This window comes from Sylvia atricapilla, chromosome 1, assembly GCF_009819655.1.
Source record: "Sylvia atricapilla isolate bSylAtr1 chromosome 1, bSylAtr1.pri, whole genome shotgun sequence".
Taxonomy (NCBI): Eukaryota; Metazoa; Chordata; class Aves; order Passeriformes; family Sylviidae; genus Sylvia; species Sylvia atricapilla.
Window position 1 is genome coordinate 44,947,595 of NC_089140.1, and position 19,742 is coordinate 44,967,336.

Sequence of the window (19,742 nt, forward strand, 5' to 3'; positions counted from 1 at the left end):
ATGCACCAGAGCTCCCTCTTTAACCACTGTCACAGCTCTTGCAACTCTCGCTGAGACTCACTGCAGAGTAAACAGCAAAGACTGTCAAGGCCCTGAATACCTTTACACTGCCATGACCAGGCTCATCATGGTTCCCCAGCCAGCACATTCTGGCAGGAGCCCCATGTACACTCCAGTCCCTGATTCTACCCTGTGCAGTGCTGTAAGCAGGCCTGTGACCAGCTCTGCTCCATGCTGACACTGACTCATTGTCCAGGCTTCCAGGATTGCTGGCATTTGTCTGATGATCAACCCCTGGAGAGTCAGTTTGAACCACTGCTGCCAGCACCTTTGCTCTGCTTGGGAACAAAGGGACTGGGCCGTGCCAACAAGGATTGTGCCCTTCCCATCCTGTCAGCTGCCTACAAGGCAGCCCTGCTCTTGCTGCTTCCTGACAAAGACATCAATTTTTGTAAGAGAAACTTACTCTTACTGGATTGAGGTGACCTGCAATTCCATTGTAACTTAGTGGAGCTCAGCTCTGTCAAAGAAGGAGAGGATGGGGGAGTAACACATACTTCTCTATACATCATTAATTACCTGTTTTTTACCTTTCTAAGCCAGAAATTACATTGTCAAAAGCATCCCAAGCACTAAAAATTGCAAGAACATTACTATTCTACCAGACAACAGGGCAGAGAATACCAAGATGAACTCATACTGTCAATCTCCTGCCTACGTACTTTACAAAACACTGATGACTAGAACTATGATCCACTTGGGAAAGTTGTGGTGTACTTCATGATTCGAGTAGTCTCCTATTACCTATCAAGAGCTGTTCTCCTCTGCCTTCATCCATACTGTTCTGCTAACTGCTATACATATGTGAGTGTCTTCCAAGCCTCCCTGCAGTGAGATGCCCACATGTGCATCTGTTTTTTATAGAGCTATGTGCAATGCAAGAATCAGCCTGCACACATCATTTTAAGAGGCCCTTGCAACTTTCTCAGAGGGACTACTGGCTTACACAGAGAAACATGACCTGCTCCCCATGCTCTGAAAGACAAAAGCCAACCTGTAACCACAAACTTTTTTTCCCCTGGCTATCTTTTTAATGGCTGACAGCATCATCTCAGTGCTTGCAGCCATGTGAGTGGAGAAAAGACAGCTGATATTCTAAAAAAACCCTGCTGACATCCACTAGACATTCAAAAACCTTTCTGTATACATGTACACATAAAAGACTTTTCTTTTATACATCATCGTATGACTTTCTAATTTTAAGGGATATTGTTTTTGTCTTACTGGTGTAGCTCCTGGTTTGAGTGTAACCCTCACCGGTTCTGCTCGTTTAGATCTTCCTGGGACATCACCAGCCCACACTATTGGATTTACCACACTCTCAACCTCAGCGGGGATTTCATCGTGCTTTTCCTGTATAAAGAGTGCAGCAACTTGGACAAATTTAGATTCAGGGATTATGATTTGTACACCCTTCCCTTTCCTGAATTTAATCTCTGCTTCCAATCTTTCTAACAAGTCCCTGCCCAGCAATGGTTTGGGGGAGTTGGGCATATAAAGGAATTGGTGGGTCACCCAATGCTTTCCTAATTTAAAGTCCAAGGGCTGGAAAAAAGGCCGAGTTTCGCTTACCCCGGTTGCCCCAACAACATGTGCAGTATCGTGACTCAGTTCCCCTTCTAAGGTATTTAACACAGAGTAAGCCGCTCCTGTATCCACTAAAAATTCTATATCCTCTTTCCCCAGCTTAGCTATAACCGAGGGCTCTGCTGGGGGGGTAGCCCTCGGTCTCCATCAATCGGACCCTGAGCCGCCCGAGGTCTGTACCACTGGAAGCTGGGGAACCGAGGATTTTTCTTTCAACAGTGGACACGCTCTTCTCCAGTGCCCTAAATTCTTACAGAGGGTACACCGGTCCTTCTCTGTAGGGGAAGTCTTCCTAAATGGCCCTTCCTGTGCTGCCTTCTTAACGGGTTGAGATTTGCCCCTTTCAGTTGGACCTCTATCCCGAAACACCTTCCAGGCCACCTCTAACAATTTATCCATATCTCGGACCCCCTCTATCTTCTGCAGTTTCCTTCTGATATCGTTTGAAGCTTGGCCCATAAACAGCAAAACCAGATGTGCTTTACCATCACCTGACTCAGGATCTAGATCTGTGTATTTGACGGCGGTCTCTCTTAACCGGTTTAAAAAATCAGTAGGTGATTCATCATAATTTTGCCTAACTTCATAGAGTTTTGACCAGTTTATAGCCTTAGGGACACCATGCTTCAATCCATACACCACGAGGTTTTGATATCGCTTTAATCTTGCTAATTGCTCGGGTATATTCGGATCCCACTCTGGGTTTTCAAGGGGGAAGATCTGAGTGACCGTACCTTGAAGCAATCCACTGGCTATGCCCCCTTCAACAAAAGTGGTAATAGCTTTATTTACCATTCGTTTTTCTGTGGGATCAAGTAATGTATCTAGCATGGAATTTAAGTCAGCCCAATCAGGATTTTGGGAATTGATAGCTCTTTCTACTAACTGGGCTACCTTGTCTGGGTTCTCCTTATACTTCCCTACTGTAGTTTTCCACTGTTCTAACTCTATGAGGGAGTATGGGACCTTCACATACACTGGCCCTTGATTACCAACTGCTTGTCTTAATGGAGCTTGAAGGACTGGCTCCCTTTCCTTTTTCCCTTTCCTAGTACGATGGGCAATTGGGCTTCGCTCTCTGATAGCCTTTCTTGCTATCCTCCCCCTCCTACGCTTATTTGTAATTTCATCTGTTTCTTCATCACTTTCTTCCTCCTCAGAGCTGTCTGAGCCAGAGCTATCCGATTCTGTTGTAACTAACAGCCCAGCTCTACTCCCAATCCGTGCAAGACTACGAGACCGATAGGCTCTGCCTGCTGCCCGTCTGCCTTTGATAACCTTATCTCCCGAGACAGCTTCCTGACCTTCGGGGTTACTATGGTACTGGACAGGCCCGAGATCGGGGGAGGGATCCCTCCCCCTACGAGAGGTGTAGTCCACGCCCTCCCTGTGAGATCCTCTGTCCCTGGCCCCCCCTTTTCGGGATGGGGCCAGGAGCCGCTGCCGCCGGCTTTCCCTCCCCCCTTTCCCCGCCCTTCGAGGGGTTGAAGGGGATGGGGACGGAGACGGTGTCCGGCGCTGCCGAAACCTCTCCTCCTCCCTTTTCACTGCCCGAGGCCCGGGCTCGCCCCATGGCTGTGAGTGGGGCGATGGCGGCGGGGGGGCGGCTGCACCCTGTCCGGTGCCAGGAGCTGCTCTCAGCGCAGGGGCCACTAGGTCCTCTGGCTGGTCTCCGCTACACACGCTGCAGAGAAGCGGCTTTTCCTTCTTCTTTTGTACAACCATAATGTTTCCTCTCTTGCTATCCCGAGCTTGTTCACTAGCCAGTACCATAAACAATCGGGCATACTCCAGTTCCTCAAAACACTTATCCCCACGCAAACACGACATCAAACTAGATATCAACCTTTTATCTAAACTCCCGAACTGAGGCCACACTTCTCCATTATCCAATGTGTATGCTGGCCATAATCTCTCCGAAAGCCTAATCAGTTTAGGCTTTAGAAGCACGGACTCTTCCCCAACCAACTTCGTCCAGCTTCTCAGCACCAGCCCCAGAGGGCTGTCCCTCGGGATAGCCTTATCATTATCCCCTTCGTTAGAATATACACAACCCATCCTGATATCCCAATCACTCACGCGCCTCTGTCTCAAGGGCTCTGGTGCCGGCGCCTCAGGACCTCCGCTGACAAGACAAAAAATGCCTTGGTCCAAAGGGTTCCCAGCAGCCTTAAACCCCGGTGTCCCGGCGGAGTCGCCAAAAACTGTTGCCTATGACTGAGGCAGAGGCCGGTCAGGGTTAAAGTTAAGATGCATTTTATTTTGGCCTTCCAGGCAGCCCCAGCAGCCACAGCAGTGGCTGCCTCGCTCCCTTCAAAAAGCCCGCCCCCCTCCAGGCCGAGTCACCAACCCTCCTCCCCCCGTCCAGGCCCCACTCGCCGTCCAATCAACATTCCAAATGCCGGCGCTCCATCCCCCACGCTGTCCATCCCTGGGGCCTGGAGCCCAGGGAGAGAACGCCCTCGAAGACGCGAATCCCGCGCTGAAACCCAAAACCTGAGGCATCAGGATTACCTAATTGCTCTCAATCTCAAGAATACAGAGTTGATTTTTTTTCATTGGGGTTGTTTTGGGAGAGTTTTTCTGGCCAAAAGGTTAGTTTTCCTCTTCAGAGTAATGCAAGAATCTACACAGCCCAAGATGACAGCCTTGTGAACAAAAAATAAAAATTTTGAAAAATTCAAACCTTTAGTGTCTTTCTCTTTTTTATTAGGATTCCAAATGAAACAGACTGTATGGATGAGTTGAGAACGTTGTACAGATATATAAATTGGTTTGTTTTATCCCAAAAACTAGTGAAAAATGAATGCAAAGAAAGTGACCAATAAAATGTGAGGAGAAAAAAAAAAACCCATATAGTTTTATTGTGGAAAAGAAATCCACTAGAATATGAAAGCCAGGCAGTAAAAAAATAATAATTATCATGGAAGACAAGTCAACCAAGAAAATTTTTCTACTCTATCATATAATAAATCCTGAGCAATTCAAAAGGCCCAATAACTGGAAAATACATTAATGAGTAATTGGAAAGGAAACTTTTTATGATGCTACTATGATGCGGTTGTCATTAACTTCTACTGCAATTTTAAAATCTGTACACCAGCAGGAAATACAAACAGGCTCTGATATAATTGCCTATTTAGAAAAACAGGACACCATAATTACACTTGTTCATGACTAAACATTAGTTCACCACTTAAGTCGCAACAATAATCTCAGTGCTACAGTTACACAATCTCTCCTCCTTCCTTTCCTGAGATGCACACATTTATTATGAGAAGATATGCAGATATGCAGACTAATACTAACCCCCATCCTCAAACACCAAGTATATTTTCTAAAAGAGCCTGTGTTCCCACCAATTTTTTTTATTATTTCTGATTAGAATTGCAAAGACAAACAATTAAGTAACTTCTCTACTAAGAAGACCCAAGGCATTATCTGTGATTCTGGTTTATGATTAAGTTAACTGATATCCAACAGAGAAAAGCACTTCCACTTCTCCTAGCTGCTACCTTCATTTTATTGAGAAAAATGTAACACCTGACACTAAAAACAACTACCAGATAATTAATTTTAAAATGACCCAACAAAGTGCAGCTGAACCACATCCTTTTGAGTTGCTGTTATGGATTCTGGGATTTGTAATCTAAGCAATTTTCAAATTTCAGTTTTCTGGAAAACACATTTGGCAAACAAATGCCTACAAGCAGATCGAAACCAACTTAGATAGTTAATAAATTGTTAACTTAACAAAGCATGGATGATTCTAGGTTCTGCTTATGCTCTTGCAACTCTACAGCTTTCAGCACTTCATAGAAATAATTAAACATTTTTAAACGAATAAATTTCACTCTTTCATACTATTTTTGAAAGTAACACGTCCTACTGCTTTAGTTTCTTCTTAGCTTAAATGCATAAACACCCCATCTCACTTGTTTTGCTGCAAGTATGTATTTCTCCATGCCCTGTTCCTCAGGAAATTAAGGTCTGCTTTGCAGTAATTTTTGACAACATTGCTCCTCCTGCTCTCTTTTCTAAATGAGATTAAACCAAATGTTTTCAAAGACTTTTGTCCTTGTTAATTTCTTGTTACAGTTTCTAATCTTCTCTTTCCATAAAGAAGATGCAAAACAGGCAGAACACTAGAGCTGAGCTCTCTTCTGCATATTTCTTCCCATTTCAGTATCCCTTGGGTAGTTATTAATGGATAACCTACTAGCTTGTTTTGTATCTTTTCAAACATTGGCATTTGACTGGCTGGTGTGTTTCTCCCTTTCTGGACATATTAAACCTCTCTACCCCATGCCTCTCAACTTAAGACAGCCACTCAAGTTTCACTGGTTACTTCAGCTTGCTTATATTTGCTTAAAGGAATTTTTATTATGCTTGTTGATCTAGGTACCTTTGACTATTTCATCAGTTCCCTTTCTTCTAGGCACATCTCTACCCATAAATAATGCTCTAAATATAGTAATCTAACTCTTCACTGTGGAGACTGAAGTGAAGGTGGGAGGACGGCTTCTGCCTTCCTGCACTTTTTTTTAATTTTTCTGCCCATTTACAGAGAAAGAAATAATTTGCAGGACAACCATGTGCATGTGAGGATAAAAGTACGCTTGGTTATTTTCATATGCACACTTACATCTTTCCTCTGCTGACAAGTGAACAAGGAGTTGGTCATAGAGAAAACTGAGTAAGTAGTCCAAAACAATGAGAGCTGACTGTATGGGGAGACAGAACAACTCCCCAAGAAATGCCAACCCTCTTCTGCACATAACAACACAGAGATCACAAGGCATTGTGTGGGGTGGTCACCCACTGTCCTCTGCATCCTGCACTCACACAGCCAGGCAATACATTAGGTCACTTCCCAGAAGGAGTTGCATACATACATAGCTGTCAGTGCTACCTGGATGGGTGGAATTATGCCAGCACCTCAAAAAAGCAATTCAGCCTCAGTCAAACTAACTTCAACTCCAGCTAAGTTCACCATGAACCACAGGTAGACAGCTTTGAAAATCTCAATCCTACTAACATGGTCACCCAAAAGCATCTCATCTGTCAAACTCTATCCCCTACCAGGCTTTTGGGTTTCATGTGTTTATGGCTATAGATGTATCTTACTGCAGGAAAGAAAAACCTAGCTTGGCTGATAAAGAAGGAGCTCTTTCTCAATTTCAGCACAAACTTCACATTAGAACTAATGATAAATTCAGAGACTAAACCTAGAACAAGGAGAAGGGACAAGGGCATGAGGAGCATGGCAGCCAACAAAGAACACCCTAAAATATACAAAAAACACACAGAGAAAATGAACCATACAAATCTCAAGGCCTGGTATCTGCAGGAGCTTTTAAAACACAATGCAAAGAGCTTATCAGTACAGTTCTCACATAGAACATAAAACACAGATTTTCTGCCTGTCTGCATTCTGGTTCAAACCGTCCCTAATCTTCATGGTTTTAGGGATTGGCTTGTGAGCAGAGCTGGCCTGCCATGGTTAAAAGACTCCCAGGTCCCCCCAGAACCTGCCGGCAGTCCAAACTGCCCCCTGCCGGCAGAGCTGCCTTAGTACCCAAACTCCCAAATCCCACAGCACATGTTGGCAGCCAGGTTCCCACTTTCAGCCCACTGTTGTAAGTGGAAAAAACAATCACTCATAAATCCAGCCCTGCCATGAACCATGCTAGGGTCAGGGCTCTGCTCAAGAAGGGGCATGCCAGAACACAGAAGTCACCACAAGAGAAACCACAAGAAATCTACCCAGGGACAGGATCATTCCCAGAGCACAGTGCCCCTGAGTTGCAGTCCTGATGGAAGCCAACACCAACATGATGCAAACAGCACAAAGTGGCTGTGCTACCCAGGAGTGCCTCCTCTGAGCAAAGGGAAACAACTGCTGAACAGAAGTGATGTGTGCAGCAAAACAACTCCACTCTGGGTGTGCTTAGGGAAGTGCTGGGCTGCTTGGCAACCTTCAAAACACAAGCTTTGGTCATCAGGTTGTATCACATGCCCACTCAGAGCACCTTCCAGGAAACTCCACTGCATCAAAACCCAGCAGCTGGTGCTCAGGCCCCAGCCAGAGAGGGGCAGTCAAAAGATCCTCTCCTTCCTAAACACAAATAAAGCAAACAAACAAACAAACAGAGAAAGAAAAAAAACAAACCCCAAAACAAACAGAAATATGCCTCAGTAGCACTCTCACACAAATCTTCCATTTCTTGCAAAAAAAATAAGACATCATAACTTGTCACTAGCTTTTTGAGGCAGCTGAGGAAAGAGAAGTAGATACAAGCACAGTAACAACAAGAGACAAGAGAAACAAGGAAACTCTCAGAAGAAAGCTGGAAGAATAAAGAAATTTATTAAGTTACTTCATGGCCCAATATAGTCCTCTCTGGTTTTCAGTCCTGTCCTATTTCCCACACACGTTACACTCACCCTAGACACTTAGCTCTCTCAGAGTTTGAGTTCCTCTGTTTTAAATCTTTGAGAATGAACAGTCAATAAATAACAATTACAAAAACTAAAAAGGACACAATACCTGCAAAGGGTCACTTCCAGTGCTGGTTCCATACTAGTTAAGTAAAGTTCTCTGCAGAAAAGGGCTACAGCATGGAGGCTAAAGTCCAGCCACATGTAACACAAGAAATCGAAGTTCATCAAGTTGAGGCTATTCCATGCCAAATACCAGAACATTTTGACCGCTAATTTTGCTCCATGTGACACTGAGATTAGTCACCTAATCTAGATCAACAAGCAGCCAGGAGGCCACGACTAAATTAGCATTCTCTTTTTTCAGAAGACCCATATATTCCAGATATTCCCCATACTCAGAAGCCTAACCAGATTCCCATGATGGAAGCAAGAAGGGTAGTCTTGCTCTAAATATCACTAAAACAGGTATTTCCTGGCTGCTTGGAACAGCACAACAGCCTCATCCTCCCCATGATTTCTGTGCATTTAGACAGTGATATAATGAACTCATCATTATCACTACAAACAGATCCACACAAAAATTAAAATCAGAGGGAAGAAAGTTCTACCACACAATTAGGCAGCCACCTATGCTACTGAAGAGGAAAACACGGCCTGTAGTCATCCATTATTTGAGTTCTATAGGTCCACATAGACACAATCATTAAGTATTGACTGAGGTCTCTAATTACAAGTATTTGAGCATTATTTAACAAGTACATGCACATGTACAGAGCAGTAGGCAAAACCCCAGAACTTACCATACTCCTATTCAATGTCAGTTCTAGGATGCCCCAGAATGTGGCTAATTGTACTGTCTTTCAAATAATACTGCTGAACTCAGGACATGTGTTTCAATGTAAAGCAAGTTGTTAACTTCCCGGGCAACGAAGGAAAGAAAAAAAGAAGAAAAAAAATCCAATTCATTGGCTTGTTCAAAGGAAAGATAGCCTTAGCATCCTTATATATCTGAAGTCACACTGCTGGCTGCAAAGCCAAATATCTGGAAGAAACTCCCTTCAATATGAAAGCTATCTCATACCTCTAAAACTCAGACTTGTCATACAGCCATGGCAGCTTCTCTAACTTAACTAGTATGGCATGACATGATTTGAAATCACAAGTCCTGCCACAACTTTAACCAAAGTTGTTTAAGCAGTGGTTCCTCTGCCTCTGAACACGGAAAAAACTGCACAAAATCCCAGCTTCCACGGGAAAACAAAAGACACCATGCCAAACCCTTTTTGGCTTGGCCAAACATACCTGCTAAAAACTAGGATAAAGTTGAGAACGTCAAAGCTGACAAAGATGAAACCCCTGGAAAATACAGTTTCAATGTGAGGAATGCCACTGTTTACCAAGTTGAAGACTCTCTGCTTTGGGGTTCCATGCTAGATACACATTCCTGCTATGTATAAAACCAGACACAGATTTAGTCCATTAAATATTGGGACCCTACAATTAATTTAAAGCAAAATTCATTTAAATTTGTGGCACAGTGTAAGTATGGAAATGTTTCTCCCTGCAGATATATGCACAGTGTCATGATTTTGACATTAAACAGAAAATAAAAGGAAACTTTGCTACCATGGCTATTCTTTTAGAGTAAGAACAAAAGCTATTCATGTACCAAAGGCATGCTGGCAATGCACTGCTCAGCAGCAGTAAGAATAAACACATTCATTAACCATTAGGATCTTCCAGCTGCCAAGAGAGACTGCAAATGTCTCAAAAATCCATTGATAAATCACTGAGTATGAAACCCTGAAAAGCAATTGTCCTGCCTTTCCTTGTTGTTCAGCCCAGCTACAAAATGTGCCAGCCACTAAACAATGGCTGTAAACAAAGCTTTCACAGAATCACAAGAAAAACATCAGAATTAAATCTTATGTAGCTTGCTCTTTACAGATGCTTACTTTAAGTGAAAAATGTGTTGCTTCATGATGGACACAGACATATACACTGCGGGAGAAAGGTAAAGCTGAACTTCTTGTGTTATGGAACTAAATTATGGAAGGAAAGTTATTTTCACATATTTAAATGTACCAGCAATCAAATGGAGCTATTCAGTCTTCCTGGACTATTCACTGCACCACAACAGGAAAACAAAAAATGCAAACAAAAAAAAATCCCCCCAAAAATTTACTAGGCACTGGCCTTCAGTACTCTCTCCAAAGAACAAACTCAGAACACAGAGGAACACTTTCTGCTTTCATGCAATCCTACCATGAATAAATTACATATTCAGGAATGATAAGTACCTCCCAAAACATGGGAAATCGAAGAAGAATGTCTTGAAAAATGTCACACTGTAATTGTGTTCCAACTGCAATTGCAATTCCAACAGTTGCTTTCATAGCGATTTCAGAATTGACAGTTTATACTAAAAAACATTGATCATATTAGGAAGTAATAAGTAAGAGGGTTAGATAGGGAGCACAACAGAATTCTGCTATAGAGAAAACCAACCAACCAAATGTCATCAAACCACAAAAAAAGATAATCCTTGACAAAATAAAAACATATGCCCAAGACACAGATTAAGAGGTAGTGTAACAATCTGACACAGGAGAGGAATCAGAAAAAAGCACCAGGTTTCTTGAAAAGGGTAAGAGCTGGAAAGCAACTGCGGGGAGGATGGGGGGGGGCGGAGGAGAATCTGCATGAAGTTGACTGAGAATGCACCAAAAGCCAGACAGAAAATTTAAAACAGAAGCAATGATGGCAGCAGGCACAGAGAATAAGATCATTTTGTCAGAATATGCTAGACAGAAATACAGTCAGACACATAAAATTGTTCCAGCCATGCCAAAGGAGCTATCTCATGTGAACAGGACTGGCATTTTTGGAATGCTTTAGAAAAAGGAAGATTGTTCAGAATTCAGCAATTGCTGCTTACAGAAGTGTGGAGAAAGAGGGAAAAAAGACCAAAACTAGATTGAGCTTACAGGATAAGACTGGTGACAATAACTTACAACAAAGTAAATGGGTTGAAGAAAGGACACACATTCTCATAGCTTTATTTAAAGGAGAGACTAAGAGAGCTGGGAGAAGAGTAGGCAGAGGTATAGAAGCTATGAAGGTTTTTCAAGATAATGAAGATAACTTCATAAGGGGAAAAAAGAACTGATAGTCACCAAAATCCTGGGTAACTAGGACAAATAGTGACAGAAACTGGAAGATTAGCATCACTGTACACAGGAGTAGCAACCATGAATTTCCAGGGTAAAATAATCAGCAGATCCAGATAAGAAAAAGCTATGGACATGTTCCAACTTTAAATAGTTCTGTGTGACAGGAGTATTTACGCTGAGAGTAGCCTACTGAGCGTAGCTGAGTACCTGATCTCCATATCCAGTATCTGCAGTTTCTGGAGTCAGAAACAGTCCTGAGCCAGCTGGTCCAACACAGCAGAGAATTTCTTATGCTCTTAGCTTGAGTTCCAGCTCCACTAAACAATATTATACATCTCTTTTCTCATACTGACAAAATTGAGAAAAGCATGGAAGTCCCACCCCAAACCAGTAGCAGAAAAATAAGCAAATTCTGGAGCAAGTTACGCTCCACTAAAAGAGAAAGGTAACCACAACAGAACTCAGACAGATTCTAATAATGGGCAACAATTCAAAACTGTTAATCACTTAAAGCTTAGAAGTCAAACAGCAGGCCTATAACAGGCACCAACACCAACTAGAGCATCCTGTTGAGCAGTCTCAGCATGGTAAGCACATGGTTTCTGGTGGTAACTCACACACATAGAACAGGACAGCCACAGGTACAGCATTCTCCCCATCCGCATAACAAGAGTAAAGCAATCTTACAACAACCTGTAATATCTAAATCCCTATGGAGTTAATTTTGAGTAATCATGCTTTATCACACTTGAAACAGAACGAACAGAAATTCAACCTTTCAACACAAAAACATGCATCTTGGTGGACACACAATGGAATGGAAATTCTGTGGGCCCTAAGCCTCTTATCTTTAAAAATAAAGTGATTACATAAAGAAATGGTCAGAATGACACCACTACATCTGTAGGATCAGTCAGTTATCCAAGTTGGCTGATGCTGCCATGAAGAATGGTAATTTGGTAGAAGGAAACAGAATCCCTGTTTCATATGAGAACATATTTAAAGCATGAATAAGGATTGAGCCAGGATAAAAACCCAAAGAAAACTTTCTGCACCCAAACACTGCTAGGAGATGGTGTGAATGAGGCTCGACAGCAAGATAAAGTTTTTTTTCTCTGGATGTTACGACGCCTTCCACTGCAGTCACTGCAGTAACTTGGAAGTTACACAACCTGCAAGGAAGGTCAAACAATACCAACTCTTCTCACTGACACCCTCCTGCTGAGAAAAAAATAGACATTTTGTTGTTCCACCCCTCCAGTAATGTAACTTTGTTTTTAGAAATTTAAAAAAAAAATCTATTTGTGTTAATTGCAAACAAAGTAAGACACAGAACGTTATTACCACAGAGCATTTCCCAATAATTCAACAGCCCTCAGGAAATTGTCCTGAACAGCCAGAAAACACACTCCTACATGCATTTAGTAAGAGTAACTACTACAATGAACAAATGAATCATGCAAACTAATGAAGGAGCTGGGCAATTTAAATTACAGTCCATTCATTCTCTCCCTTTTCAGAGAAGGCTGAAGGAAACCTACATGGCATATTAAGCAGTTAACTCCTGAGTTACAAAGTACACCATACCAAAATCAGTGCAAATAGTGAGTATTCAGACATACAAAAGCAGACAAAGTTAACTTAGACATCTTCACTAAGAACACTGTGTTAAGCATATTTTAATAGAAAAAAAAAATCACAACCAAAAACCCTCACAAAAATATTCTGGTAGTCAGACAGCTATCACAAGAGTAATATCCAGTGATATTTCAGACTTTCACCCCCATTGAACTCCCCATTTCCAGGAGGACAGGATTTGTATGACAGCAAAGAGATAAGAAAAAGGCAATCAGACTAAGAGGCTTTTATAATTCATTAAATTGGGACTACTGAGAAATTTAGTGATGCTCTGCTTTTTCATGTCAAGATTATAGCTCTTCCTGCTCTGCAAAAAATGGGATGGAGGTGGTGGTGGTGCTAGAGAAAAAAGCCCCCAACTCCAATTGCTGTTTTCATCAATATCTGACTGAAAGTATTCAAGTCTGCACTGCAATTACAGAAACGACAGACCTTGAAAAGCATTTCCACTCCCTTTCTAGCAGAAGGAACACTAGATGGTGCTACATCCATATTCCTATCTCTGCTCTCTGGGATGAATGAGAGCAGCAAGAAAAGTTAAAGGGAAAGAGAAACAACCAGGACACCATAGGTGCCTCCCACATGTAGCAGCACCATGCCACTTCCATACTGCCCCACTGTCCACCAACCTCAGGGCTTGAGTCTTGTGCCTATTTACCTGCAGGAGCTCCACAATCAATAGCAATAGAAAACTTGAAGTCAGACTACATTGATCTTTTCCCCAAAAATCTTGCTAACAAAACCTAGAATGAAATATAACAAAACAAAAAAAAAATCTATTATAACTGCTACTGAGTCAATTTTCAGGTTTAGTCTTTAGAAGGTATGGCTCCGCCAGCACTTTTTTCATAAAAACCTCCTAAAACACTCACAAACATTTTTTTTTCAATGGATGAACAACTTATTTCAATTGCCCTTCTGTGCTGAAGTCAGCTCAGATTCAAATGCATGTACCTGCATAAAGCTTCACCTGCAGCACCTATGAGCTTAGGATGGTGCTTTAGTACCAAACTCAGTGGGAAAGGTGCTTTTAGGGTGCTGTCCCTCTCTCAGACTTCGGATCCAGGAAATTTTTCTCCACACTATTTTTGTCACTTGGGCCCAGCCCTACAGTGCTTATTGCCTCTGTTATGCCAACAGAATTGCTTTTAGGCCACACAATAGGACCGATCAGAGGTGTGACCTAACTAAAAAGTAACTCTCATCTCTTCTCTGACACAAAAGCACAGCAAGGATTCTATCCAGACCAGTTGCCTAAAATACCTCTAGTTACACTCCCACAGAAATCTGTTCAAGCACAATTCTGAGATGGTCTGGGGACAAGATATGTTTAAGGCAACCCTATACCCAAGAATACATGCTTAGCACAATCTGAATGTGCAATGCTCTCAGCTACATTGAATCTGCTCTTGGGTCCCAGGCGGAAAGATGGTGCTGCTGACAGAGAATGCTGAAGTGCCTCTCTACTGCCAGCAAACAAAACAGGAAACAAAAACAGTAACAAAAAGAAAAGGAAGCAGCATGAAAAAGTCTTTGAGCATCAATGGTCTTGAAAAGTTAAATAGCAAAATGTGCACATCATGTAATTTGCTATTAGCAATATCAGAGATAGCTCCAATTGCCATTAGCTTGCTACATTCCAGAAAGCATCACCACATCATACTCTGCCTCAGTTTCCATTCTTTTCTTAACTGTGCTCAAGTCTTTATTTGCAAAAATTTTTGCAGATAACTTGTATAATAGGCTATAGGTGTTAAATTAAGACTATAAAAGATATAGATTACCTTGACTGCTGAATTTCAGCTCTAGGATGAATCAAGCCCTGCCATCAGAAGAAAAAATACAGTATATGCAGACCTGATATGAGGAAATTTTTTCCCACTTATCAATTTAAAAATGCAAGCAGTGCTAACCTATCGATTAGAACTAAACAAAGCCTTCATGTTAAAGTCTCTGACAATCCTGACAATCCAATCAAGTATTTATCTTTCAGATTGTTTCAAGGGTATACACTGCATGCTTGCACACAATACTGAAACATTTTACAGAGGGAATATGAAACCAATTCCTTACTTCCAGCCTGTGCCCTCTGACACCTTTAAAAAAAAAACACAACAAAAAGCTGCAACTCAAAAATCCACAAACACAAAAAACCCCAAACAATCAATAAAAACACTGCTATTTCTACTGCACGTCACATCATCTTGCCCTCAAGTCACAAAGAGTACAAATCTGACACCGCAGAACAGCAAATCCATTTAAAAACGCAATTTAGGACCAATGTGCAAACAATACTTGGCTATAATAAGAAGAAACTACATCAGGCTTGAAGGAATGTGAAGTAGCAAGAACATGTACTGGCCTCCATTTAATAAAAACTTTTTAAAGGCTAAAAAGTGAGTTTGTCTTGCCTTTCAAGAAACAGTAATTAAGAAGGCATCTTGATTCACAAAAGAAGTTGGTTGTCCTGGCTTGTAGTCAGAAACAGAAAAACAAAGTTAAATTGCTGTTAACAGGGGAGGGAGGAGAGGGGCTGAAGGGGACACAGGACACAGCCAACAGAATCGATTGCAAGATCTTTCTACAAGGCGCCTGGAAAGCACAGTTATATTACCCAGAAAACATTTATGTGATGTGTAGTTTCTAGTCTACCTAACAAGCAAATACCTACATGGAATTCAAAAGGATGACCATTTTTTAACTAAGCAGTTAAAGAGCTCTACATCCACGAAAACAAGGAAGGATGGCAAGTCTGTTTAAATAGAACATCTATTTTATGTAGACGCATACCTGACAAAGTGACTCCAGAGTTAATCTTGCTGCTTGCTTTCCCAAGGAAATCAGGGTGGAATTAGGAGCACCTCTTCCCTTCTTTCTACTTTCTTTTTTACAGAATATCAGGCCTTAGTAACTACACCACTGTTGGGCTGAGCTAAGCTAAGGCATGCTACTAAAGCAGCTGCTGACAGTCATCATTAGCTAGTTCTCTGATTTAAAGACAATTCTAGAAAGGGCTGAAAGTAACTCAGGATAAATGTATCTGGCTGCCAATTAGGACAGCCTAAGTCTTATTGCTGTTCTTCTCAGAAATCTCATTTCTCCCTTCCAAAAACTCAGCTGACTCCTCAAACATTCCCAAAAGGACTTGGAACTCACGAGGTCACATTAGGCTAAAAGAAGCCTCACAGCTCAGCCAACAAACCACATATTTGGAATGGAAGCTCCCTGTCATTTCATGGCCATAAACATGACTAAATTGAGTTTCAGTGAGTATTCAAATGCAAAGAAAATGGTGTAGCTGACCACAGCATTGAGAATCTAATTTTATTTAAAATACCATACTCCAACACATATTCCACTTATTAGTATGAATCTATAAGAAGGTAATCAACCTTTCATAAAAGCACTCAGAAGAAGCTATTCTATACATTAACTTTTACTGTTCCAGAACTAATGTGAAAATCAAATTACTTTGAAAAGTAAAAATACGTACAGTAAAAATGCTAGATCCTATTTCTCCCATCCCTTTTCTCCCACAAAACAATTCTCATATGAAGATAGAAATCTGAATTATGCTGAATATCAGGACAAGCATTCCATAAACTTTAAGGTGCAGTGTTCCCTTCTCTTCATCCCTGACTTTGGTTATCATTCAAACAAATTTTCAAATGCTTCCATTTCCCTAGTACATAAATAGAGTAACTTGGTTTCTCAGCTGTCGTTGGTCTGGTCTATTTGCAAGAACCTTAAACTTTGAAAATCCTTCAAAGGATTTTTGAAAATCCTGAAAAGCTTTCATTGAAAATCCTGGTGCCTGTGAAATCACTTCTTAAACAAGAAAAAAGTGCAGAACAGGACATGGACAGAACACTGTCCATGAAGCAGATACCCCACCACAAGTGGGGTAAGAACAGAACAGAAGCTCAACTCTACACCTCCCCATGCTCACCAAGGTAAAGGATTTGACTGCTTACCAGTAATGGTGCAGGCATCTCTGTACTCTCTGCAGTCTGGCACATCATCTTCCACGCCTTCGCTTACATAGTGCTCCTCGTGAATGCCTGTGTCGCGGGCTAGGACTGCATGGTTCGACAGCTCCGAGGGAGGCACAGCGGCGGCCAAAGTGCAGTCGTGCAAAGCTGTGGCGTCCAGCTTGGCAGGTTTCACAGGCTTGTACAATGTGCCATCAGGGGGACCAGCACTGGAGACTGGGGCTGGCTGGCACAGATGGAACTCCTCTTCACCAGAGCTGGCTTCAAGAAGTCTGCAGAACACAAAAGAAACAAATATTCAATTCAAGCCATTCCAAACAGTGTATATCAGGAGAGATGATTTCTCTTCACATGCGGAACAGCTGCCTGTCTCTGCATTTTGCCCAGTTGTGTGCACTCTGCACCTTGCACAGTAACAAAGTGCCAGTCCTTGTACTGTGTTTTTTACCAACAGCTGACTAAATATCCACATTTTTGTTTATCCCAACTTGCAGTAAGCATAGTCCATTCACCTTGGCTCATTCACCAACTTTCTCTCACATCAGCCAGGCCAAAATCACGTGTAACCCAGCATCTCTATGAGCCAGGACATACAGACAGGCTGCAGATTTCTGGTTGATTTACTGGCACTTTAATAACACCACAATTTGAAATAAACTGATAGCAAACAAAACAGCAATGATTAGCAGTTTATACTATAACTGTACCAGACTTTTCTCTCCACCACACAGCGCAGCCCCTCACTGACAATGTGGCAGCTGGCACCTCTGCTCCCTTTACAGAGAACACAGAAAACAAAACTCGAGGTGCTCTGGGTTAAAGGACTGACCACATTGCTGCTCCCTCAAGGCTGGATACTGATGTCCCCAGCACGATAGAATTAGCCAGAGAAGGAATGAAGAAGAGCACATTTCACCCAAAATTTAAGCAAACCTTTTGAACAGGGAGCTAAAGGCACTGCAAAAACTGGTGGTATGGTACTGCTTTTGGTTATCAGCAGTGTAAGCAAATGCTCCCTAGTGCTATGAAAGGAAAATATTATCATGGGATTGCAGAAAAACAGACTTGGGAAAGGACTTGAAAGACTTTATATATGTAATAGCTACAATGCATAAGTAGCAGCTGAAGAACAAGCCGCACAGGAACACCCAGACAACATGGGAAAAACAGGAAGACAGACAGCAAGAAAACACAATTGCACTGATTTGCAAGCAGCAGGTGTGGATGCAAGTCCATATGCAAGTGCAACAACAGAACATGCTATGTTTAGTGCTTCACTGAGAACCAGAACAACAGGTTTTTTTGAGAATTCCATATCAAAAAGGCTTTCTCTAATCCCTGGAACATGGCCAGAATCATATTTTGCTGTTGAAGTTACACTCATTACTTTGGCATCCTGTTTTCTGGCACTTCTAGTCAATAATATTATTGCTCCATCAAAACATGACAGTATTTCTAGAAACTCAGTGCAAGACTCAAATATCAGTCTCTAAACTGTCAAGACAAAGATCAGGTGTTTAGACCTTCTGGGAGGGAGTAAGCTCCAGAAAAGTCTTGCAACAAAGCTGGAAGACTGCACCAGCATCATTTTTCTCGCCCTATTTTTTCCCTTCAGCACAGGTGTAAGAACAAAAAAACAAAAGTCCCTTCCCCTTTCAGAGGGTCTCAGCAAGGATACATTCACGCTGAAATTAGAACATCATATCTAGAAAACAGATAGGCAATATTAACTCTTGGAAAAAACACCCTTATACACAAAATAAATTTCATTAAGTTTTCCTCAATTACGTACATTTGTATTACTGCATGGTATCGTTTAACCTGGAAGTATGTCTCGCACTCAGAGACTCGAAATCTGCATTTTGTAAGGACTGAAACAGCCAAAGGGAACTTCCTAAATCCAATGATAAATTTATGCTATACCCTAATAAAAATTACACACTACCGTGGCAGCTGCAGGTAGAGAAAGTTTCAATTGAGTGCATTAACAGAAACTGTTGCGGTTCCCACACAGAGCATCCATTATTCCTCCACTATCACAGCACATTCTGAAAAAAAACAATTATTACTTTTAAAATTATCCCCTTTCAAAAGGCTCTTTAGAAAAAACAAGGAGATTACTAATGTTAGAAATTATTTGCTCAAATAAAGCTGGAATCAAAACACAGATGTTAATTTTCCCCTCTGCTCTGAAGACAGAAGCAGTTTAAGGTATAAACAAGAAAAAGTACTGGAAATACATTTTTGTTTTGGGAAACTGCTAGATAAGTGTCTTATTATGAACAAGGCCATAACTAGGATTAAATAACTAAAAGCATCAATGGCACTTTTCAGCTTTTCTTGCCCTCCTCCCCAGGCTCTGCCTTAGCAACCTCAGGAAGCCAGTAAGAAAACAGCACTCCTGAATGAAGTAACACTGATAACCAAGAGGTGATTTGTGTGAGGCCTTCAAGCGAGTTCTGGGAATTTAAGATCTTGTAACTTTTCTGAACAATTGACATCCAACATCTGACATACCTGATCACCATTTCTGACTCTCTCCCACAAGGTTCTCACCAAAAGTACTTTTGGCCAGAACATAACACTCCAATTTGCATTAGAAGCTTGTGTTGAATGAGTTCCACCTCTAAACACTCACTCCTCTGAGGTACCATGAAAGCAGTTCTCCCCACTCCTCTAAGCTCCACATCAACCCTTGGCTCAGTGTTTAGAGTAAATAGAGGTATGCATCCAGGAACAAAGGTCATATATGCTTTTCCTTCACACAAGTGTTGGCACTTAGAGAAACTAGAAGAAAATAAGCTTGAAAGCACAAAGAAGGAACAAAAGCTAAAACCCCCAAAACTCA

The 19,742-nt window shown here is 41.7% G+C and overlaps 1 protein-coding gene across 6 annotated transcripts in view; it reads right to left on the reverse strand.

Moving 5' to 3' along the window:
• TRAK1 (trafficking kinesin protein 1) overlaps window positions 1–19,742 on the reverse strand; it is a 129,257-nt gene that overhangs the window by 66,320 nt on the left and 43,195 nt on the right. For all 6 annotated transcript variants that reach the window (XM_066321321.1, XM_066321295.1, XM_066321285.1 and 3 more), the window contains exon 2: window positions 16,877–17,166. Coding sequence is in view for 5 of the 6 variants with exons in the window: in XM_066321295.1 (XP_066177392.1) it covers window positions 16,877–17,166 (290 nt within the window). In the remaining variant the exon portion in view is untranslated. The remainder of the gene's footprint in view (window positions 1–16,876; window positions 17,167–19,742) is intronic.